Source organism: Anabrus simplex, chromosome 7, assembly GCF_040414725.1.
Source record: "Anabrus simplex isolate iqAnaSimp1 chromosome 7, ASM4041472v1, whole genome shotgun sequence".
In the NCBI taxonomy this organism is placed as follows: Eukaryota; Metazoa; Arthropoda; class Insecta; order Orthoptera; family Tettigoniidae; genus Anabrus; species Anabrus simplex.
In genome coordinates, this window is record NC_090271.1 from 168,266,555 (window position 1) to 168,286,053 (window position 19,499).

General features: G+C 37.4%; 1 protein-coding gene across 1 annotated transcript in view; it reads left to right on the forward strand.

The window, feature by feature from the left end:
• Positions 1 to 1,788: 1,788 nt before the first annotated feature.
• Positions 1,789 to 19,499, forward strand: part of LOC136877006 (aminopeptidase N) — a 167,100-nt gene continuing 149,389 nt past the window's right edge. The window contains exons 1-2 of the mRNA XM_067150794.2: positions 1,789 to 1,816; positions 14,098 to 14,229. Of these exons, the coding sequence (XP_067006895.2) occupies positions 1,800 to 1,816; positions 14,098 to 14,229 (149 nt within the window). The 5' untranslated portion in view covers positions 1,789 to 1,799. The remainder of the gene's footprint in view (positions 1,817 to 14,097; positions 14,230 to 19,499) is intronic.

Consider the following 19,499-nt stretch of genomic DNA (forward strand, 5'->3'; position numbering starts at 1 on the left):
ACAAGAACAGTGAACATACCAGAGTAAAAATGCAGTTTGCTCAATGTGAGCTGAATCTGGAGTTGCGTCAACTATCAGCACAAAATATTTAGCCATTTCATGTTCTTTCAGGATATGATTTTTAACAATGGATCCACAAATATCTGTAAATTCATTTTGAATTTCTGGTGACAGGTAATGTGCTTGAAGGTTCTATCCAGTATCTTGAGAATGCTCCACATTTTGCAGATGTTCATTAAGAAGAGGGTCATTTCTTGCTAATAATTCAAGAAAGCCAAGAAAGTTGCCATTTGTACAATCTCCAGTTCTGTTGTTATCACCTCAGAAAGCTAACCCTCTTTCAACAAGAAACAGTGTTACACCAAAAAGGCATCAAAGAATGCCGCACCATACTTCTTGTTCATGTTTGATAGTTTTGCACAAAAGGTTGCTCAAAGATTTATCTTCTAGGTGTGTTCTGTTTTCCAATGTAAACAATATGACTTTTGAGATTCACTTTTTTCATGTTCAGGAACCCTAGCATGTAGTTTTCTCCAATTTCATGTAGTAGACCATCCATTTGGTGAGGCCAAAGCTGAGAGCTTAGTCATACATGAAATGAAAATCTTAGACGGCAGACACAACAAAGCTGCCTTTGCCTTGCTCCACACTAACCAGCCCCTTTGAACACAGTCCTCATTTGCTAGTTTCTTTTTAAAAATGGAGGCAGGCATTATTTGGCCCTTAGAATCCACTGGAAAAGTCACAGGAAGTTCTTCATGTGCTTTTTTAATGTCAGTGTCAGTATTAAAATTTGGTGATCCAGTGTTGAAATATATGCCAGTAGATGACGATGGAGCAATCCAAGGAAGAGAAGATGAAGGTATGGGCCTTCCTATATCAGCCTCAGAGTCAGAGTTTAAAAGTTGAATCAGCAGTAGGGGACAGGTACTGCTGCCTCAGTCATAGGTGGATGAATTGGCTGTAGGATTGATAATGGCTCAGGACCAGTAGTGTCAGTTGTAGAAATTGTTATTGATGGTAAGTGTTTTGGCCTTATTGTCTCAATCACAGAAGTAGAAGGTTGATTCATTGGTGTTGGTAATGGCGCTATTGCCACACTATCAGCAGACAGACAAGATTTTATAAATCTTTTCAAAGACGTTTGCCCTTTTGAAGCCTCCATCTTACGCACTTCTTTTGTTTTTCTCTTTTGATACTCTGATTTGTGTTTATAGTAGTTGCTCATTGTGACTGATGTTATACTATTACCACCAATCAAATCGAAAATGAAAACTTAACAGTTAAAAAAAAACTTTAACAAGTAAACTTACTATGGCGTAATTACTACACAATAAGGTCCAAGAAATTGAAACTGGTTTTCAAGAGTTTAGCTCTGTAACACCTTAAATGTTCTAAACAGTCATCCAAATGAATAGAGGATATATCCTTCTGGGTAAACTTAAAAAGAAAATAGTCTCATTGACATGGAGAAGAAAGAATACAAAACTGATCATAAAATGGTGAGTGAGTAAGCAACAGGCCTACAGGATAGGTAGACAGCTTAACTTTAGAAGAAAATATCAGCTAATACATCTGTTAAACTATCTTACTTTCTTTTTTAATTCAATAAGTTAATTATATTTTTTGGTAACTGAGTTGATACAGATGACATCAATCACATTTATACAAAATATTTCAACAGAGAAGCTAAACAGCTATCTTCAAATATGGTTTGTTTTGGGTTTTGGAAAGGCCATGACCCCTGAGGTCAATAGCATATGAGCAGTTCATTCATCAGTTGCAAAGTGAGAGGCAGAATGAATTTATCGTATTCGTGAGTATTTCTAGTTTTATGATATACAAAGTTTCCATTATCTTAATGAGAAGCCACTATTCGATACTTCTCAGAAGTTCTGCACATCAAGGTAGAACCTTAGCTTTAATGTCATTTAATCATACTGTGGTAGTGAATGACATAAAAGATATATTTAGAGTCTGAGGAGTTTATGAAAATAGGATTAACTTGATAGCTGGGAAATTCTGTTTAATTTGAAGAATCTTATGTGAAGAGAAGTGTTCAACCTTCCCTTATAATGATGGTAAAAATTTAGAGTAATAAAATGGGAAAATTGGCTTTATATAATTTGTATGCAGTATTATGTAATGTAGGCATGATTTAATTTGACATGCATTACTTGTATCTTATGGGATATGTTTCATTTTAAAGTAATAGAATGTAAAGTACTATATTTTTATTTTCTTCTCATCTTTTCTCAAATTATTGGGATTTTGTTTTTGAACTCTGCTGATGTGTCTAATTCCAATTTGTATAATTGATATTTCTTATGCTGCACTTAAATAGATTCAACCATCATAACTAGGAGCTTCTTCAGTCTCATTTTTTCTTTCATTTTCTCTTCTTTTGTTTCATCTCCATAGGTACTTTTAACATGTTCAAACCATCTCAGCTTAACCCTTTCTTTTCGATCAGCTATTTTTCAAAACAGGCCTTCATTTTTCCCTATGGTATGTCTTCTGTTATTGTTATTTTATCTGAGACTGCAGAAGATCTGAAGAAGTTACTGAATGATATGGATGGAGTCTTGAGTGAGGAGTACAAGATGAAAATAAGTCCAAAACAAAAGTAATGGAGTGCAGCCGTACGAAGTTAGGTGATGCGGGAAATATTAGATTAGGAAATGAAGTCTTAAGGAAAGTGGATGAATATTGTTACTTGGGTAGTAAAATAATGATGGAAAAATTAAGGAAGACATAAAATGCAGGCTAGCACAAGAAAGGAAGGCCTTTCTTAAGAAAAGAAATTTGTTCACTTCGAACATTGATATAGAAATTAGAAATATGTTTTTGGAAACTTTCGTTTGGGACGTGGCATTATGTGGAAGTGAAACATGGACGATAACTCGCTCAGAAAGAAAGAGAATAGAAGTTTGTGAAATGTGGTGTTACAGAAGAATGCTGAAGGTGAGATGGATAGATCGAATCACGAATGAAGAGATACTGAATCAAACTGGTGAGAGTAGATTGTTGTGGCTAAATTTGACGAGAAGAAGAGATAGAATGGTAGCAAGGGCGCCCATACACGGGGGCAAGGTGGAGCCACGCACCCCCCACCCCCACCCACCATAGCACTCAGGGAAAGGCGAAAATCTAATGTAGTCAGGTGTTTTCCTTTCAAGAAAATGATTTAAAAGTTAGTAGTATTATGTAGAAGTGGTAGTACCGTCTCCCACCAACAGGCAGGGTATACTGTGGGTTATTCTACCGCAGAATACAAGTCACCATTTATCTTCCAAAATACTAAAAATACTACATACCCCCAGGTCTAGGCCTCCCTCTACAAACTGTCATATGGGAGCCCATGAATGGTAGGGCACATCTTAAGACACCCAGGACTTGTGCAGTTGGTTTTGGAGGGAAGTGTAGTGAGTAAGAACAGTAGGAGTAGACCAAGGTATGAATATGACAAGCAGATTAGAGCAGATGTAGGATGCAGCAGTTATGTAGATGGGAAAAGGTTAGCACAGGATAGGGTGGCATGGAGGCTGCATCAAACCAGTCTATGGACTGATGACTCATACAACACATGTCTTCTGAAACATACGTATTAAATAAGAATTTTACCTTGTACTATATTATTTTAAAATTCGTTTGGTATACAGCAGAACCTCGGTTAACCAAAACAGAGGGCAGGAAGGGAATTTTGGATAAACAAAATTTTGGATCATAATTGAAATGCCATTTTTAGAGGTTAAGGATCTTTCTTGAAGTTTTGGATGAAAGTAAATGAAGACAATAGGCTACATATATAGTAGGCCTACATTGTTACAAAGTATTTTAATACTGGAAACCTGAACTACTCAACTGTATTTACAAAACTATGTTCGATAGTGCATGTACTGTAAATATACAGTAAGCCCTACTATTTTTTTCTGAAAAAGTCTTCTATTTTATTTTGTTTTTTCTTTTCCTATTCTTTGCTAGCCACTATGTAATTCCACCATTTCATAGCAGAACGTTCTTTAATTCATTTTTGTAATTCAACCAATATTTTTTCCAATTGTTTCAGTTAAACGGTATTTTGGTTAAAAGTGTTTTGGATAATGGAGGTTTGACTGTATCTTTATTTCATGAAGATGGTTTTCCATGGTTTTCCAGTTGTACACCAAGCAAATGCTGGGACTATACCATATGGAGTGGTTGCTTTCTTCCCAACACTAGCCCTTTCCAATGCCATCATTGCTATAATCTGTCTGTGTTGGTGCAACATAAAACAAATAGAAAAACATAATCTTGAATTCTCCTTTTATTTCACTTTCTTTAAGAACTTGAAGCTTTACACATTGTAATTTCTTTATCTCTACTTTATTTTGCTCATTCTCTTCTTGCTCTCCTCTTGCCATCACATTTATCTTACTTTTCTCCACACTGTATCTAATTCTCCAGTCTTTCGACTTGTGTGTAGAGGAAGGAGAACCAAGGTTAAGTGTTATCCTGGAATTAGGTTAAGGCAGATGTTGAGGATTGATTGATTGATTGATTGATTGATTGATTGATTGATTGATTGATTGATTGATTGATTGATTGATTGATTGATTGATTGATTGTGGCTTTTATTGCCTTTTCTTTTTTTGCAAGTTGCTTTACGTCGCACCAACACAGATAGGTTTTATGGCGATGATAGGACAGGAAAGGGCTAGGAGTGGTTAGGAAGCGGCCGTGGCCTTAATTAAGGTACAGCCCCAGCATTGTTTTTATTGCTGAGAGAGTCCGAGGACACATTCAGTTCGCCTGGTGCAGTTCTTTCTATTTGATGTCCGTGGTTGACCTGCACGTCTGGATGTGGGATGATGATAATGATAATGAGGTAGGGACAGGGTGAAGCCTGGTGTTGGCACATAGCCTACTCCTGTCAAATAACACCAAGTGGTCTGTTCAAGGCTTAGTGTTGCCATATGAAGGACGAAGCACCATCAGTCGTGTCATATGCCGTTACTCCATTTGAACACTGCAGAGAGATTAGGAATTAAATCCAGGCTTTTGGAACACAATCTAGTGATTAGAAATTGTATCTCACAACCTCTCCTATGCTGCCGACCAACATTCTGATGGTGAACATTTTTCCACCAAGATGATTCGTACTGGCTAACGAAGGTGTCAGACCACATAGACTTGATACCCTAATGATCGTGGTTACCAGGCAACTAGGAGGAGGGTAAGGAGAAGATGGCTATTTTTCATGTTGGTAGCAGCAACTTAAGGCAAGCAAGAATAGGTATCACCATAGTTGGGGATGTGTGGGTTATGGTTATGACAGCACGGGAGCAGTTTAAGGGAATGGAGATGGTTAGCTGTGAGATACTTAGCAGTGAGATACTGTGCAGAAGACATATTGACTGAAGAGTGATTGGGGACTTAAATGAGACTATGGAGTGGATATGTGGGATTTGTAGATCCTAATGGATGGGTATGAGATAGAGATCTGTGCTCAGATGGCCTTCACTTGAACCGCATGGTTATGGTAAGCCAGATGGTTTGTTTGGAAGGGTTATAGGGAGGTACATTATGGGAAGTGGTAGACTAGGCAGTGGTGATGAGAGTGTAGAGAGCTGGAAGTCAAGTAAGGATGACATAAAGATATTAGTGTTAAAATGTAGAAGTACTGTAATGAAAGGAATAGAATTAATTAATAAATATACAGGGTGGTCAGAAACAAAGTTAATGGGTTAATGAACATTAGGAGTTGATCATGCAGATAAATAATTTGAAAGAAATAATTTGATATCTTGCACCATTGTCATTTTAGCAGCTGCTCAAGCCAATCAGATCACTTCGTGGGCAAATTTAAATGGCCTTTGCATGGCACTGTTGCTAAATCTGTATGGTTTGAGAGTCATGCTGACAAATCAGCATCAAAGACACTGTTGGTTTCAGCCAGTGTCACCATAACATACTTGCTTTGGTGCGATCCTGTCAGCTTGGAGGTGTGTATTCAAAACCCTCCCCTGGTGAGGTTTCATTCTTCAACTGGTGTTCTCATGCCACCGACAACAATGTGAGATATCAAATTATTTCTTTAAAATTATTTATCAGCATGTCCAACCCTACAATGCTCATATATCTGGTTCACATCGTTTCTGACCACCCTGTATACATACACCATAACTGTAATAGGAGTTGAATCATGACCGAGAAGTGATATTATGGATGCAGAAATTTTCTCTGAGAACTAGACTGTTTATCATAGAGATAGAACAGAATTGAAAAGAGGGGAGAATATTCATACTGGTGAAAGAAGAATATGTAAGCTATGAAAAAGTTAAGATTTAGAAACAAAAAATTTTAGGAAATAAGATTCATCTGTAAAAGCCAACTTGATGTTTTTGGGGTGTGCAGACCTGGAAGGGATGACACTGACCCTGATGCAGAATTATTTGGTAAGGTAATGACAGGAAGTATGACTACAAAATAGTAAATAAGTTAATTTGCAAAGGACAGCTAAATCAGAAAGCAATAGAACCAACTACAGTGAAAAATATACTAGATGGTGTGCTGATAAAACCAGATGAATTCTGTATACAAACTAAAGTGATAGATGGTATAAGTTATCACAAAGTTATTTTCGTTGTAGTTAAAAATAAATAATGACAGAAAAGAAGGTTGTTAAACTAGGACCATTAGAGGGTACCATATAGTTGATAAGGCAGACATAAAGGAATTTTAAAAAGAATTACTGTAATTATGATAGGTGGAAAATGGTAAATAAATATGTAAACAGCCTATGGGTTGAGTTTAAAGCAGTTGTTGAGGGGTGTGAATAGGTGGAGGTGGTGGTGGTGATTACTGTTTTATGAGGAAGTACAACTGAGCAACCATCCTCTTTGAAAATAGGTTTGTACCTTTATAGGGGGTAAGGATAATTACAAGTCAGTCAGCTTTACATGTGTTGCATGTAAGCTCTGAGAAAGCATTCTTTCTGATTATATTGCATACATTTATGAAATTACTAACTGGTTTGACAGAAGACCCACTATATTAATACAGAGAAATAAAGAGCTTAAGGACAAGGAGCAGGTTAGAAAAAATAGTAAGGAATGTTTGTGGAAGTTAAGGATAGACTGAAGGAACGTACCAGGAAATTGAATTTAGTGAAATGGTCAGCTAAGGATGGCATGATGGCAAGTATAACAGGCAGTCATATGAAGCTTAGAAAAAATAAAATGGTATGTATAGGTACTTTTCTGCAAAAACAGGTTCGTTGGAGGATATTCCAGAAATCATTGATGAACAAGGGGAGTATATATGTGAGGATGGATGTAAGGATAACGTCCAGAGAGAGAATGTGACTAATACTAGCAAAGTACTGAAATTTATATTTATAAGAAAGATATTTACAAATGAATGGAGAATGGTCATAGTAGCCCCTGTGTACAAAGGAAAGGGTGATAAACATAAAGCCAATGAAATGTCGTATGGCTTTTAGTGCCGGGATATCCCAGGACGGGTTCGGCTCGCCAGGTGCAGGTCTTTCTATTTGACTCCCGTGGGCGACCTGCATGATAAAGCCAATAATTACGGGACAGTCAGTTTGACATTTCGTCATTGCTGGGACAAAACTTCCTATGTGATAATATTTTTGGAGATATACTGACCCGCAGCACATACATTATGAAGAGCGAGAATGCCTTGACAATATTCACACAATATTTCACCTTAGATGACAGAACCTTACCGGCCAAAGTTCTAAGTTAAAATATTTCACATAGGAGGTTTTGTCCCAGCAGCGACAATTTGTTACATGTAAGCTCTTGGAAAGCATTCTTTCTGATTATATTACACACATTTGTGAAATTACTTACTGGTTTGATAGAAGACAGTTTACGTGTAGGAAAGATTATCCCAGTGAGGTTCAACTTGTAGGATTCCAGCAATATGTAACAGATATTTTAAATTCAGGAATCCAAATGGACTGTATCGCTATTGACCTGTCTAAGACTTTTGATATGGTAGATTAGGGATCTCCAGATTGTAAGAGCTCGAGGGCAATATTGGAAATCTCAGGCAAGATCACGGGCCACACTTTAATAAAAGGACAATTTTCTTAACATTCTGCAACTAGAACAGAGGTACCAGTTTGAAATAATATGCATAGTTTAATTATTTTAATTGCTTAAAACACTATTTTACACTTGCATAAAACAGGGAAATTAGAAATAAATAGCACTCTAAAGGCAAACTGAAATTAATAACATAGTCAAAATAAAACTTCAAAAAGGAGAATTTAGTGGTACTACAGTGGTCGATCAGGTGCATCTACTAATGAATGAATGTCCACCTCTAGTTCTGTTGTTGTTAATCTCGTAAGGTGGAACAAGGAGAAATCTGCTAGTCAACTTACGTACTGATTTTTAATGAATTTCATAGGAAGAAAAAACACTTTCACAAATGTACATGCTCTTAAACAGGGTACTTTTTGCTGGATAGAACTTTGAAAAAATGTGTTCCCTTTACTTGTCTGGTCCAAACCCAAAGATCTCCCTTGTGGAGGGAACATTGATATTCAGTTGCAAGAGCCTAAAATCCTAACAATGTACTTCCAAGAGTACTTCCCTGACAATTTATTCGAAAATGCAGCACTGTGGACCATCCAGAACTATCAACAAGAGAAGAATGTAGAACTGAAACTGCCTCCTACACCAATGTAACCAAAAGTGCTTTTTGGTATTAATTGTATGCTTGGTTGCATAAAAGTTTCATGGGTGAGGTTGGCATGAAGTTCAAGATTTGGAATCGATCCCAAGCCATTTTTTATAATGGTTAAGACCTAAGAACATTTTGAGGGTTCATCTTCATCTTCATTTTGGTTTTAAATTCAAAAAATCAATCAAATATACTCTGTTTAGATCAACTGAATACATGAAAAAAGGAAATAATATTAAAGAAAGGATTAGTTGTTATTTGGGTCTGTAATGGATATGAAAATTAATAACTTTTTGAATGAACTCTAACATATTTTTTGTGCATTTTCCTCATATTTTTAAAAATATTTTTTCAAAAAGTTTTTTCAGGTGGCAAAATATAGTTTTGCAGGCCTCAGTGTGGCTGGTAGGTGGCCTGTTGCAAACCCCTGGGTAGATTATGGGAGATTACTGACAAAAATGAGGACAAATATGTGATTGAATGGGTGGCTAAATTCCTAGGAAACAGATGTCAGTAATGATAAAGAGGGTGGTTCTGCAAGGCATTATTATTAGGCTCTTATATTTTTTTATATATGCTATCTAATCAAAAGTATCCATTTACCACTGTACACAAGTAAGCAACAACAAATGGTTTGTGTTGTTCTGTGTGTTTACAGAACGGTGCCATGGGTAGAGCATGTGAGGTTAGTGATTTCAACATGGGGTAATCATGGGTCCCAACATAAGTAAGAAATCTATAAGGGACATTTCTGTGGTACTAAGGCAGAACCCAATATGTCAAAAAATTTGAATTTTCTGTTTTAATGCTGGTATGGTAGATTTTGCATCAAAGAGTATGATGGTAAAGCCTGGTATGATTCTGGTGACCATAGAATTCACTGTTCCCAAAATAAAGATTACGATATGTTCAGTACATAGGTATTGAGGCGACCAAGTGATTTGTTCCCTGAACTTGCTGAATAAATTAGAATAACACTTTTTCCTTCTTTTTATTACATTCACAAAAGTTTCACTTCATTTCAGAGGTTATTTCAATAAGAATTTCAGCTAGCTTGCCAACTTTTGTAAGCACCTCCCAGAAAATCAAGTTCTTCAATATTTTGGGTTCTGCCTTAGTACCACAGATTTCTAACCTTATGAATGTACCCAAATTGACTGTCAATGATTTAATTGTAAGATGGATATGTGAAGGTACAACCACCACTATTTGCTCAGCCCCTTATACTGCCAACCAGAGACCAATGACCATTAAAGAGTTTGGTGCAAGAAAATCTCAGTTGTCTGTAGAAAGATTTATCAGATAATTTCAAAGCACTATGCTAAGTACAGCCAGTCCCACGACTGTGTGTCAGTAATTAAAAAGAACAGGGTTTTATAGTCGAGCAGCTGCCATTAAACCAAATATTTTCCCTCTTAAAAAATGCGCTGCTTGGCGTGGTGTAAAGAGCGATGCCTCTGGACACTGGAACTGTGAAATCAAGTAATTTTGAGTGATGAAACACATTATTAATTGTGGCAATCTTATGAGAGAATTTGAGTATGGAGAATGCCTGGAGAATGCTATCTATCTCAATATTCAGTACCAACAATGAAGTTTGGAGGAGGTGGCTTTGTGGTTTGGGGTTTCTCATGGCATGGACTCGGCTGTTTTGTAGAACTGCATGGCACTGTAAAAGCAGAAGGATATAAACACATTTTGAATGCTTTCATACTGCCTACCATGGAAAATAATTTTAGTAATGACCATTGTTTATACCAACATGATAACGCTCCTAGTTATAAATCAGGTTCTGTAAGCAAATAGTTCAAGAATAATAATATTCTACAACTGGACTATGCTGGCCCAGAGATAAGTAAGATACAGGATTCTGTGTGACTGCAAAAAAAAAACCCAGCAGTGTTGTGAGATGGACAGCAGATATTGATATGATGATGAATGGGGTGAAAAGTCAGGTTGCCAGGAAAGGTTTTCCTGTAGTCTCACAGAAATCTTGAAACATATTACTCCAAATTTCCACATCCCATTTTGTGAACAACCATTTTCCTGTCTGACAAACATTAAAACCAAACAACAAAATAGGCTTTTGCCTGTTGAAGATGATCTTTGTGCTTTTGTTATCAAGGTTGGAGCCAAGAATAAAATTATTGCGCTCCAAGAGTTAAGCCCATTAATATTACACTGAACTGTCAGTGCCCATATAGTTACATATTCCTTTTAATTGAATCTTAAAAAAAAATGCTTTGCAGAAACTATATTAATATTAAAGTAGTCAATCACTTTACGCCTCTTCAAACGTGAAATTACCAGCATTGTGCCGCAGTGAGGCAGCAGGCTTATCAGTTGGAATGCCACACCTTTCCAAGGTGCTAGCGGCTTTGAGATACCATTAAAAATCTCCTGCACTGTCCTACAATTTCATTATTGAAATATTCACAATCCATGAAATTAAATTCTGGTTCCCTTCTAGGAACTTAATTTTTAATATTAATACCTTTATCTAAAATGCTTCCATATAAATATGGTAGAACTTGGTTATAATGACATCCAAGGGACCTGATGAATTGTGTCATTATAAATGTGTATCATTGTAACCAAGACTGATGTTATCAGTAGAGTGAAGTAGAAAATGATATAGAAGAAAATATAATTAAGCTTATTTTAGATTTACATTGTTAATTTTTAGGCCGATATTAAAGCGCACAAAATTGGAGCATGTACAGCATAAAATACAGTATTAAATAACATGAAAAATTCTTAGTTCATTCATTTAAACTTACAACTACAGTACAATATATACAGTATTCACTAAGCTTCTTCTTTTAGGAATTATAACAAATAATTGTTTTATTTTTTCTCCTGTGTGCCAAGTCCACACTTTCTAAATTAGTTCCTATATTCATAATTTCATAGAATACTTTCACAATGCTTTTGGCTCTTAAAACATTGCTCACTTTTGGAATAACTTTCCTTCTTCTTCCTCCACTTCATGGTCATTGTTACCCTTATTTTCCACTTTATTTACCGATATTGTCAATCCATCTGTGCCTCTGTGCATATGTATCATAATTATATTTCATGGTCTACTTTTTGCAGCAATTCAGATGACAGTAAATTGGTATACTTATCATCAATGTCATCTTCAGCTTCAAAAGCATTTATTTCTCCAGTTGATAGAATTCCCACATGATGGAAATCTAACTGAAAGTTAGTTTTAAAAATGACATAGACGAGACAGACATATACAGTGTGGTCAGAAACAACCTGAGCTGGGTATATGAGTGTTAAGAGGTTTGGTAATACTGATAAGTAATTTGAAAAAAATAATCATATCTCGCACTATTGTCTTTTAATCAGCTGCTGAAGTTAGCCAATGAGGTTGCATTGCGGACAAATACAAATGGCTTTGCGAAGCAGTGTTGCTAAATCTGCACATGGCTTAAGACCAGCTTAAGAGCCATATCAAGAAATCAGCATCAAACACAAACACACCATGGGTTTCAGCCAGTGTCACCATAGCGTACTTGCTATGGCTTGATTCTGTCAGCTTGGAGGTCCGTATTTAAATCCGTCTTCTTGCAAAGTTTTTCCTTTAATTGGTACTATCACGCCTATCTTAAGCCACATGCAGATTTAGCAACACCACCTCACAGAGTCCATTTGAATTTGCCCACAAAGCAATCTGATTGGCTAAGATCAGCAGCTGACAAAATGACAACGGTGCAGGAGATCAAATTATTTTTTGCAAGATAGTTATCAGTATGGTCAACTCTCTAACGCTCACATACCCAGTTTTTGATCACCCTGTACATATATAATACCAATATGAATGGTCCGTTATTGGACATTATAATGAGGAATGAGTTAGCTGGGAAATTTATAATGTCCAATAACGGACCATTCATATTGGTATTATAAATTTACTTGTTTGGAAAAAATATTTCAGATTCCCTATGGGAATCAACATCTATATCATCTGTACATATATGTTTGACATATTAAGCAAGGCTGAAAACTACTTTCCTCATGAGAAATATCTTGGTACAATACAATACCTGACTCTATGAATAAGGTGTCACTGAAACCGATGCCACTATAACAATGTTCTACTGTATAAAAATACTGATTCTGTTTATAGTTTTTGTAAGTTGTAAAATTTTATGAAGAACTATTAAATAAATGCTGCTCTAAAATTTTACTTGAAAATATATCAAGACTCACTCACCTATTGTACAACATTATTTAATATTTTGCTCTAGATAAAAATATGTATCAGGTAGGCACGGTTTCCCAAGGATTATTTTAATACTTCTAGAGTTCCCTGAAGAAAAAATAGGTTGGAAAGCCCTGATCTAGGATACATTCATGTAAATTAAAAAAGGCATAAACCATGCTGCCAGTGCACTGAAATCTAAAAGCTCTGAACAACTAAAATATAAATAATGGGTTGGTTTGCTGTTAAATCATATAAATGATTATGGCTTTGCTTCTGTCTCAATGTATAACAGTATGAATAATGTAACCCCTCCCATGGCACTACAGCCCTGAAGGGCTTTGGCCTACCAAGCGACCGCTGCTCAGCCTGAAGGTCTGCAGATTACGAGGTGTCATGTGGTCAGCACGACAAATCCTCTCGGCCGTTATTCTTGGCTTTCTAGACCGGGGCCACTATCTCACCATCAGGTAACTTCTAAATTCTAATCACGTAGGCAGAGTGGACCTCGAACCAGCCCTCAGATCCAGGTAAAAATCCCTGACCTGGCTGGGAATCGAACCCAGGGCCTCCAGGTAAGATGCAGGCATGCTATCTCTACACCACGGGTCCGGCTGAATAATATAAAAGGTTGTTGAAAATGATAATGTTAACCTGAAAAGAAGTTCATAAAACCAAAAGATAAACCAAACTCCATGGTGCCACAGCTCTGATGGCCCTTGGCCTACAAATGACTGCTGCTGTGATCGAAGGCCTGCAGATTACAAGGTGATATGTGGTCAGTGTGACAAATCTTCTTGGTCATTATTCTTGGCTTTTTAGACTGGGTATGCTATCCCACTGTTAGATAGCTCAGCTACTGTTCTCATGCAGCCTGAGTGGACCTTGAAAGAGTGCTCAAATCCAGATAAAAATTTCTGACCTGATCAGGAATCAAACCCGGAGCCTCTGGTTAAGTGGCAGGCATGCCTACCCCTTGCACCACAGAGCTGGCTAAATGAAGTTCAAGTGAACTGTACCAGAACTCTATTCTGCATCTTGAGAACGGGCAGTAAAATTCTAACCAATTCCACAGACTGATTGAAATGATTATAAGAGGATTGTTTTCTACATGTATTTCTGCTGTAGATTGCTTGCATCCTAGCGTAAGTATACAAATTGAAGGAGTTGACTTCTCGTTTCAGTGTCATATTATACATCATCTGTGTGTTCGTAACCTTGTCCTGGTCCAGCAGTGATGAAAACTCCACTGATTCTACCAAGTACCACAGTTCTAGCACCCTACCTGTACTGGTGCTGGGAGCTATTCATGCCAGGTAAGTGTCCAGAGCATACATCAACAATTCAGAGCATTACTATCATCACTAGCATTTTTCAAATGTTGCATTAGAGCAAATTAAAAGTTCCTGTATACCAAAATCACTAAATTGATTCACTGAATGACAGAATTTTTTATTCCCTATGCTAACTCACACTGCAAAGTGTGCAGCCAAGTGTACTAAGATCATTAGAGCATTAAGATAGGAAAAGAGTTGAGTTGCTTAGTCTTGGTTGTAGGTGATCAACGGTATTGGTATTTTACCAAATAAATTACAGTTTCACGCTAGTATAAAATATATATATTTCATACCCTTGAGCAGCTACCCCAATTGCAGATCCAAATTATCTATTTTTTTAAATGTTGTACTACCACTTCCAGATTTTCAAGTCATGGAAAGGAACAAGGAAGTTACAAATCAAGTAATATACAGAAAGATAGGAACATGAAAAGGAACACAAAATAGGATAAATACTGGTCTCATATAAACTAAGACTGAATGCATGGTGTTTGTACTCTGGGCTACGACAGCTGCAATATGGGAGGCAGGCACATAGTTCTTGACCTTGCAAACAGCCTGCATGTGTTCCACCTGGCAAGTATCAGTCACCAGTCTGAATCTCAGCTGTTAACATGGTGAGACACTTATCATTGCAATCCCCCTGTGGGTGGGGGCGGTAGAATAACACACACAGTAACCCCTGCCTGTCGTAAGAGGCGACTAAAAGGGGCCCCAAGGGCTTTGAACTTTGGAGCATGGATTGGCGACCACGGGGCCCATAGCTAAGTCCTGGCATTGCTTCCACTTACTTGTGCCAGGCTCCTTACTTTCATCTATCCTACCCGACCTACCTTGGTCAACTCTTGTTATTTTCAGACCCCGATGCTATTAAGTTCCCAAGGGCTAGGGAGTCTTTCATTTTCATGCCCTTCGCAGCCATTGTATTTCTTTGGCCGATACCTTCATTATTCAAAGTGTCGGATCCCTTCCATTTTTTCTCTCTGATTAGTGTTATATAGAGGATGGTTGTCTAGTTGTACTTCCTCTTAAAACAGTAATCACCACCACCACCACCACCACCACCACCACCACCACCACCACCACCACCACCACCACCACCACCACCTTATCATTGCAACACTGTATTTTCGTAAGTTCTGGTTTCACCTTCATGGTCATGTGAACAGTCATAAATCTCACTATTGGTGGGCATAAAATCCTAATGGTGTTTATGGAGATTGGTATTTGGTGTGCTGTTAGTGCAAGAAGAATAACTAGGCCTATTTTTTTGAGATGACAGAAATGCAGAGGGGTACCAAGATAATATTTTGATGCTGTTCTTCCATCAGTTAACAGAAGAAGAAAAATTGTGTGGGTGGTTTCAACAAGATTCAGCCCCGCTCATAACAGTAGATGATTCACTTCTTACAATCTTGGAAGCTAGGGAAAAGTTAAAGATGACAAACATGAAATTCTAGGTGTAAGGTTCATTTCTAAAGATAATAGGCAACTTGATGTCTTTCGAGTGTACGGACTGGGAAAGGGTAGCGCTGACGCTGATTCAGAAATATTTGATAAGATAATCAGCTGTGTGGGAAGCGACATGGAAAGGAATGTGATTGTAGTGGGTGATCTCAATTTACCAAATGTCAATTGGCAAGGAAATGCGAACGACAGGAAGCATGACCAACAAATGGCAAATAAGTTAATATGGAAAGGACAGCTGATTCAGAAAGTGATGGAACCAACTGGAGGGAAGAATATTCTGGATGTGGTGCTGGTAAAACCAGATGAACTCTATAGAGAAACCAAAGTAATAGATGGTATTAGTGATCATGAAGCTGTTTTTGTCATAGTTAAAAATAAACGTGATAGAAAGGGAGGTATTAAAATTAGGACAATTAGGCAGTACCATATGGCTGATCAAGCAGGTATGAGGGAGTTTTTAAAAAGTAACTATGATCGGTGGAAAACGGTAAATAAAAATGTAAACAGATTCTGGGACGGGTTTAAAGAATTTCTTTTTTTTTTTTGCTAGGGGCTTTACGTCGCACCGACACAGATAGGTCTTATGGCGACGATGGGATAGGAAAGGCCTAGGAGTTGGAAGGAAGCAGCCGTGGCCTTAATTAAGGTACAGCCCCAGCATTTGCCTGGTATGAAAATGGGAAACCATGGAAAACCATCTTCAGGGCTGCCGATAGTGGGATTCGAACCTACTATCTCCCGGATGCAAGCTCACAGCCGCACGCCTCTACGCTTAAAAGAAATTGTTGAGGAATGTGAAAAGAGGTCGGTACCTTTAAAGGTGGTAAGGAATGGTAAAGTCCCACTATATTATAACAGAGAAATGAAGAGACTAAGAAGGAGGTGCAGATTGGAAAGAATTAGAGTTAGAAATGGCTTTGGAAGTACGGAGAAATTGAGGAAACTTACCAGGAAATTGAATCTAGCAAAGAAGTCAGCTAAGGATAACATGGTGGCAAGCATAATTGGCAGTCATACAAATTTTAGTGAAAAATGGAAGGGTATGTATAGGTACTTTAAGGCAGAAACAGGTTCCAAGAAGGAGATTACAGGAAATTAATGAACAAGGGGAGTGTGTATGTGAGGATCTTCAAAAGGCAGAAGTATTTAGTCAGCAGTATGTAAAGATTATTGGTTACAGGGATAATTTCCAGTAAGAGGAGGTCACTAATACTAAGGAAGTATTAAAATGTACCTATGATAATGACATTTACAATAATATACAAAAGTTGAAAACTAGAAAAGCGGCTGAAATTGATAACATTTTTGGGGATATACTACCCTATCTGAAGTACTTATTTGATTATTGTTTGCATGAAGGAGCTATACCAAATGAATGGAGAGTTGCTATAGTAGCCCCTGTGTATAAAAGAAAGGATGATAGACATAAAGCTGAAAATTACAGGCCAGTTAGTTTGACATGCATTGCATGTAGGCATTGGGAAAGCATTCTTTCTGATTATATTAGACATGTTTGCAAAATTAATAACTGGTTCAAAAGTAGGCAGGTTGGGTTTTGGAGAAGTTATTCCACTGAAGCTCAATTTGTAGGATTCCAGCAAGATGTAGCAGATATCTTGGATTCAGATGGTCAAATTGACTGTATCGCGACCTGTCTAAAGCATTTGATAGGGTGGGAGACTACTGGTAATAATGAATACAACTGGACTAGACAAAAGAGTGAGTGAATGGGTTGCTATATTTCTAGAAAATAGATCTCAGAGAATTAGAGTAGGCGAAGCTTTATCTGACCCTGTAATAATTAAGATGGGAATTCCTCAAGGCAGCATTATTGAACTTTTATATTTTCTTATATATATAAATGATATGAGTAAAGAAGTGGGTCCAGAGATAACACTTTTTGCAGATGATGTTATTCTGTATAGAGTAATAAATAAGTTACAAGATTGTGAGCAACTGCAAAATGACCTCGATTATGTTGTGAGATGGACAGCTGTCAATGGTATGATGGTAAACACGGTTAAAAGTCAGGTTGTGAGTTTAACAAATAGGAAAAGTCCTCTCAGTTTTAATTACTGTATTGATGGAGTGAAAGTTCTTTATGGGGATCACTGTAAGTACCTAGGTGTTAATATAAGGGAAGATCTTCATTGGGGTAATCACATAAAATCGGATTGTAAATAAAGTATACAGATCTCTGCACATGGTTATGAGGGTGTTTAGGGGTTGTAGTAAGGATGTAAAGGAGAGGGCATATAAGTCTCTGGTATGACCCCAACTAGAGTATGGTTCTAGTGTATGGGGCCCTAACCAGGATTACTTTATTCAAGAACTGGAAAAAATCCAAAGAAAAGCAGCTTGATTTCTTCTGGGTGATTTCTGACAAAAGAGTAGTGTTACAAAAATGTTGCGGAGTTTGGGCTGGGAAGACTTGGAAGAAAGGAGGCGAGCTGCTTGACTAAGTGGTATGGAATACCGATATAGTTGGTCTGTTATTGGACATTAAAAATTTTCAGGCTAACTCATTCCTGGCTGCCAGCATTTTGCCCCAGTGTGCTAAGTTGGGCTCATCAGTTGGTAAATAGCACACCTACCAAGACGCATGGCTAGTGCATACCTTGGAGGCCACTGTGTAGGCTACTTGGAGCCACTGGCAGTGCCAATGCACTATGAGAGACTTTGTCTCATTTTCAAAAATTGGTGTCTGCCTGGCCATCAGATGATAAAGCACTAGCAATGCGTCTTGGTAGGTGTACTACCAACTGGTCGGTCGGTCGGTTGGTTGGTACTTGTCTATTTTCTCCTCGTCCTCCAGATCTAACAGTGTGAGTTTTTTACTTGTGGGGTAAACTGAAATAAAAAGTGTATTGAATAAATCCTCACACATTGGAGGAACTGAAAGAAAACATTACAAATGAAATCAGAAATATTACAGTGGCAGAACTCACTCGTGTCAGTCAGAATGTGGTTACCAGATACAATGCCTGTATAACACAGGTAGGATGACACTTTCAGCTTCTTTTATAAGGTAAGATTTCATATAAGATTGTACACATGCTTAAAGCCATGCATGTAATACATGTAAGGCCATGCGCGACATAAGTTCGGCTGAGGCAGCTGCCATAGCACAGAGAACAAAGACCCTGCGTTCAGTCTGAGTTTATATGAGAGACTCTGTAGAATGACAGGAAAAATCTGACTTCCTCAGTTAGGGTCCTGCAATATGGTATCCAGAGGTGGACACTATAGCTCTGTTCCACAGAAGGAGCAATATACTTAATGAAAAAATAACAAACAAATGTTCGAATATACATTAGAGACTGAAAGCTAGGGAGGATTATACAAAAATAACTTACATGAAGTATGAACACAATGACAGATTGGTGTGATAAGAGGAACCAACAGAAAAGAGAAACACAGAGAAACATGAAACAAAAGTATAGGAATAAACTCCATATCCTTAAACATCCTTCAGATAAATTATTTAATCTATATCTTTGTACAACTGCTTGTTCTCCTTCCATTACTTACGTGTATTAAGCATCGCACATACCAAGGTGAACATGAACATGAATGTGAACTGTTAGCACATGCCAAAGTGGACATTTTATGAGGCCTGGCCATTTTTCATTGGGTCTATGCTCAGCATTGGCGAGATCATAATATTGTTCTGTTTGAAGAAAAATGCCTTCTCGTAATAGCCTTGAATGATGAAAAGGAAATAAATAGGTAAGTTAATAATCATAGTTTGATGTAGCAAGATTGGTTAATTTATATTT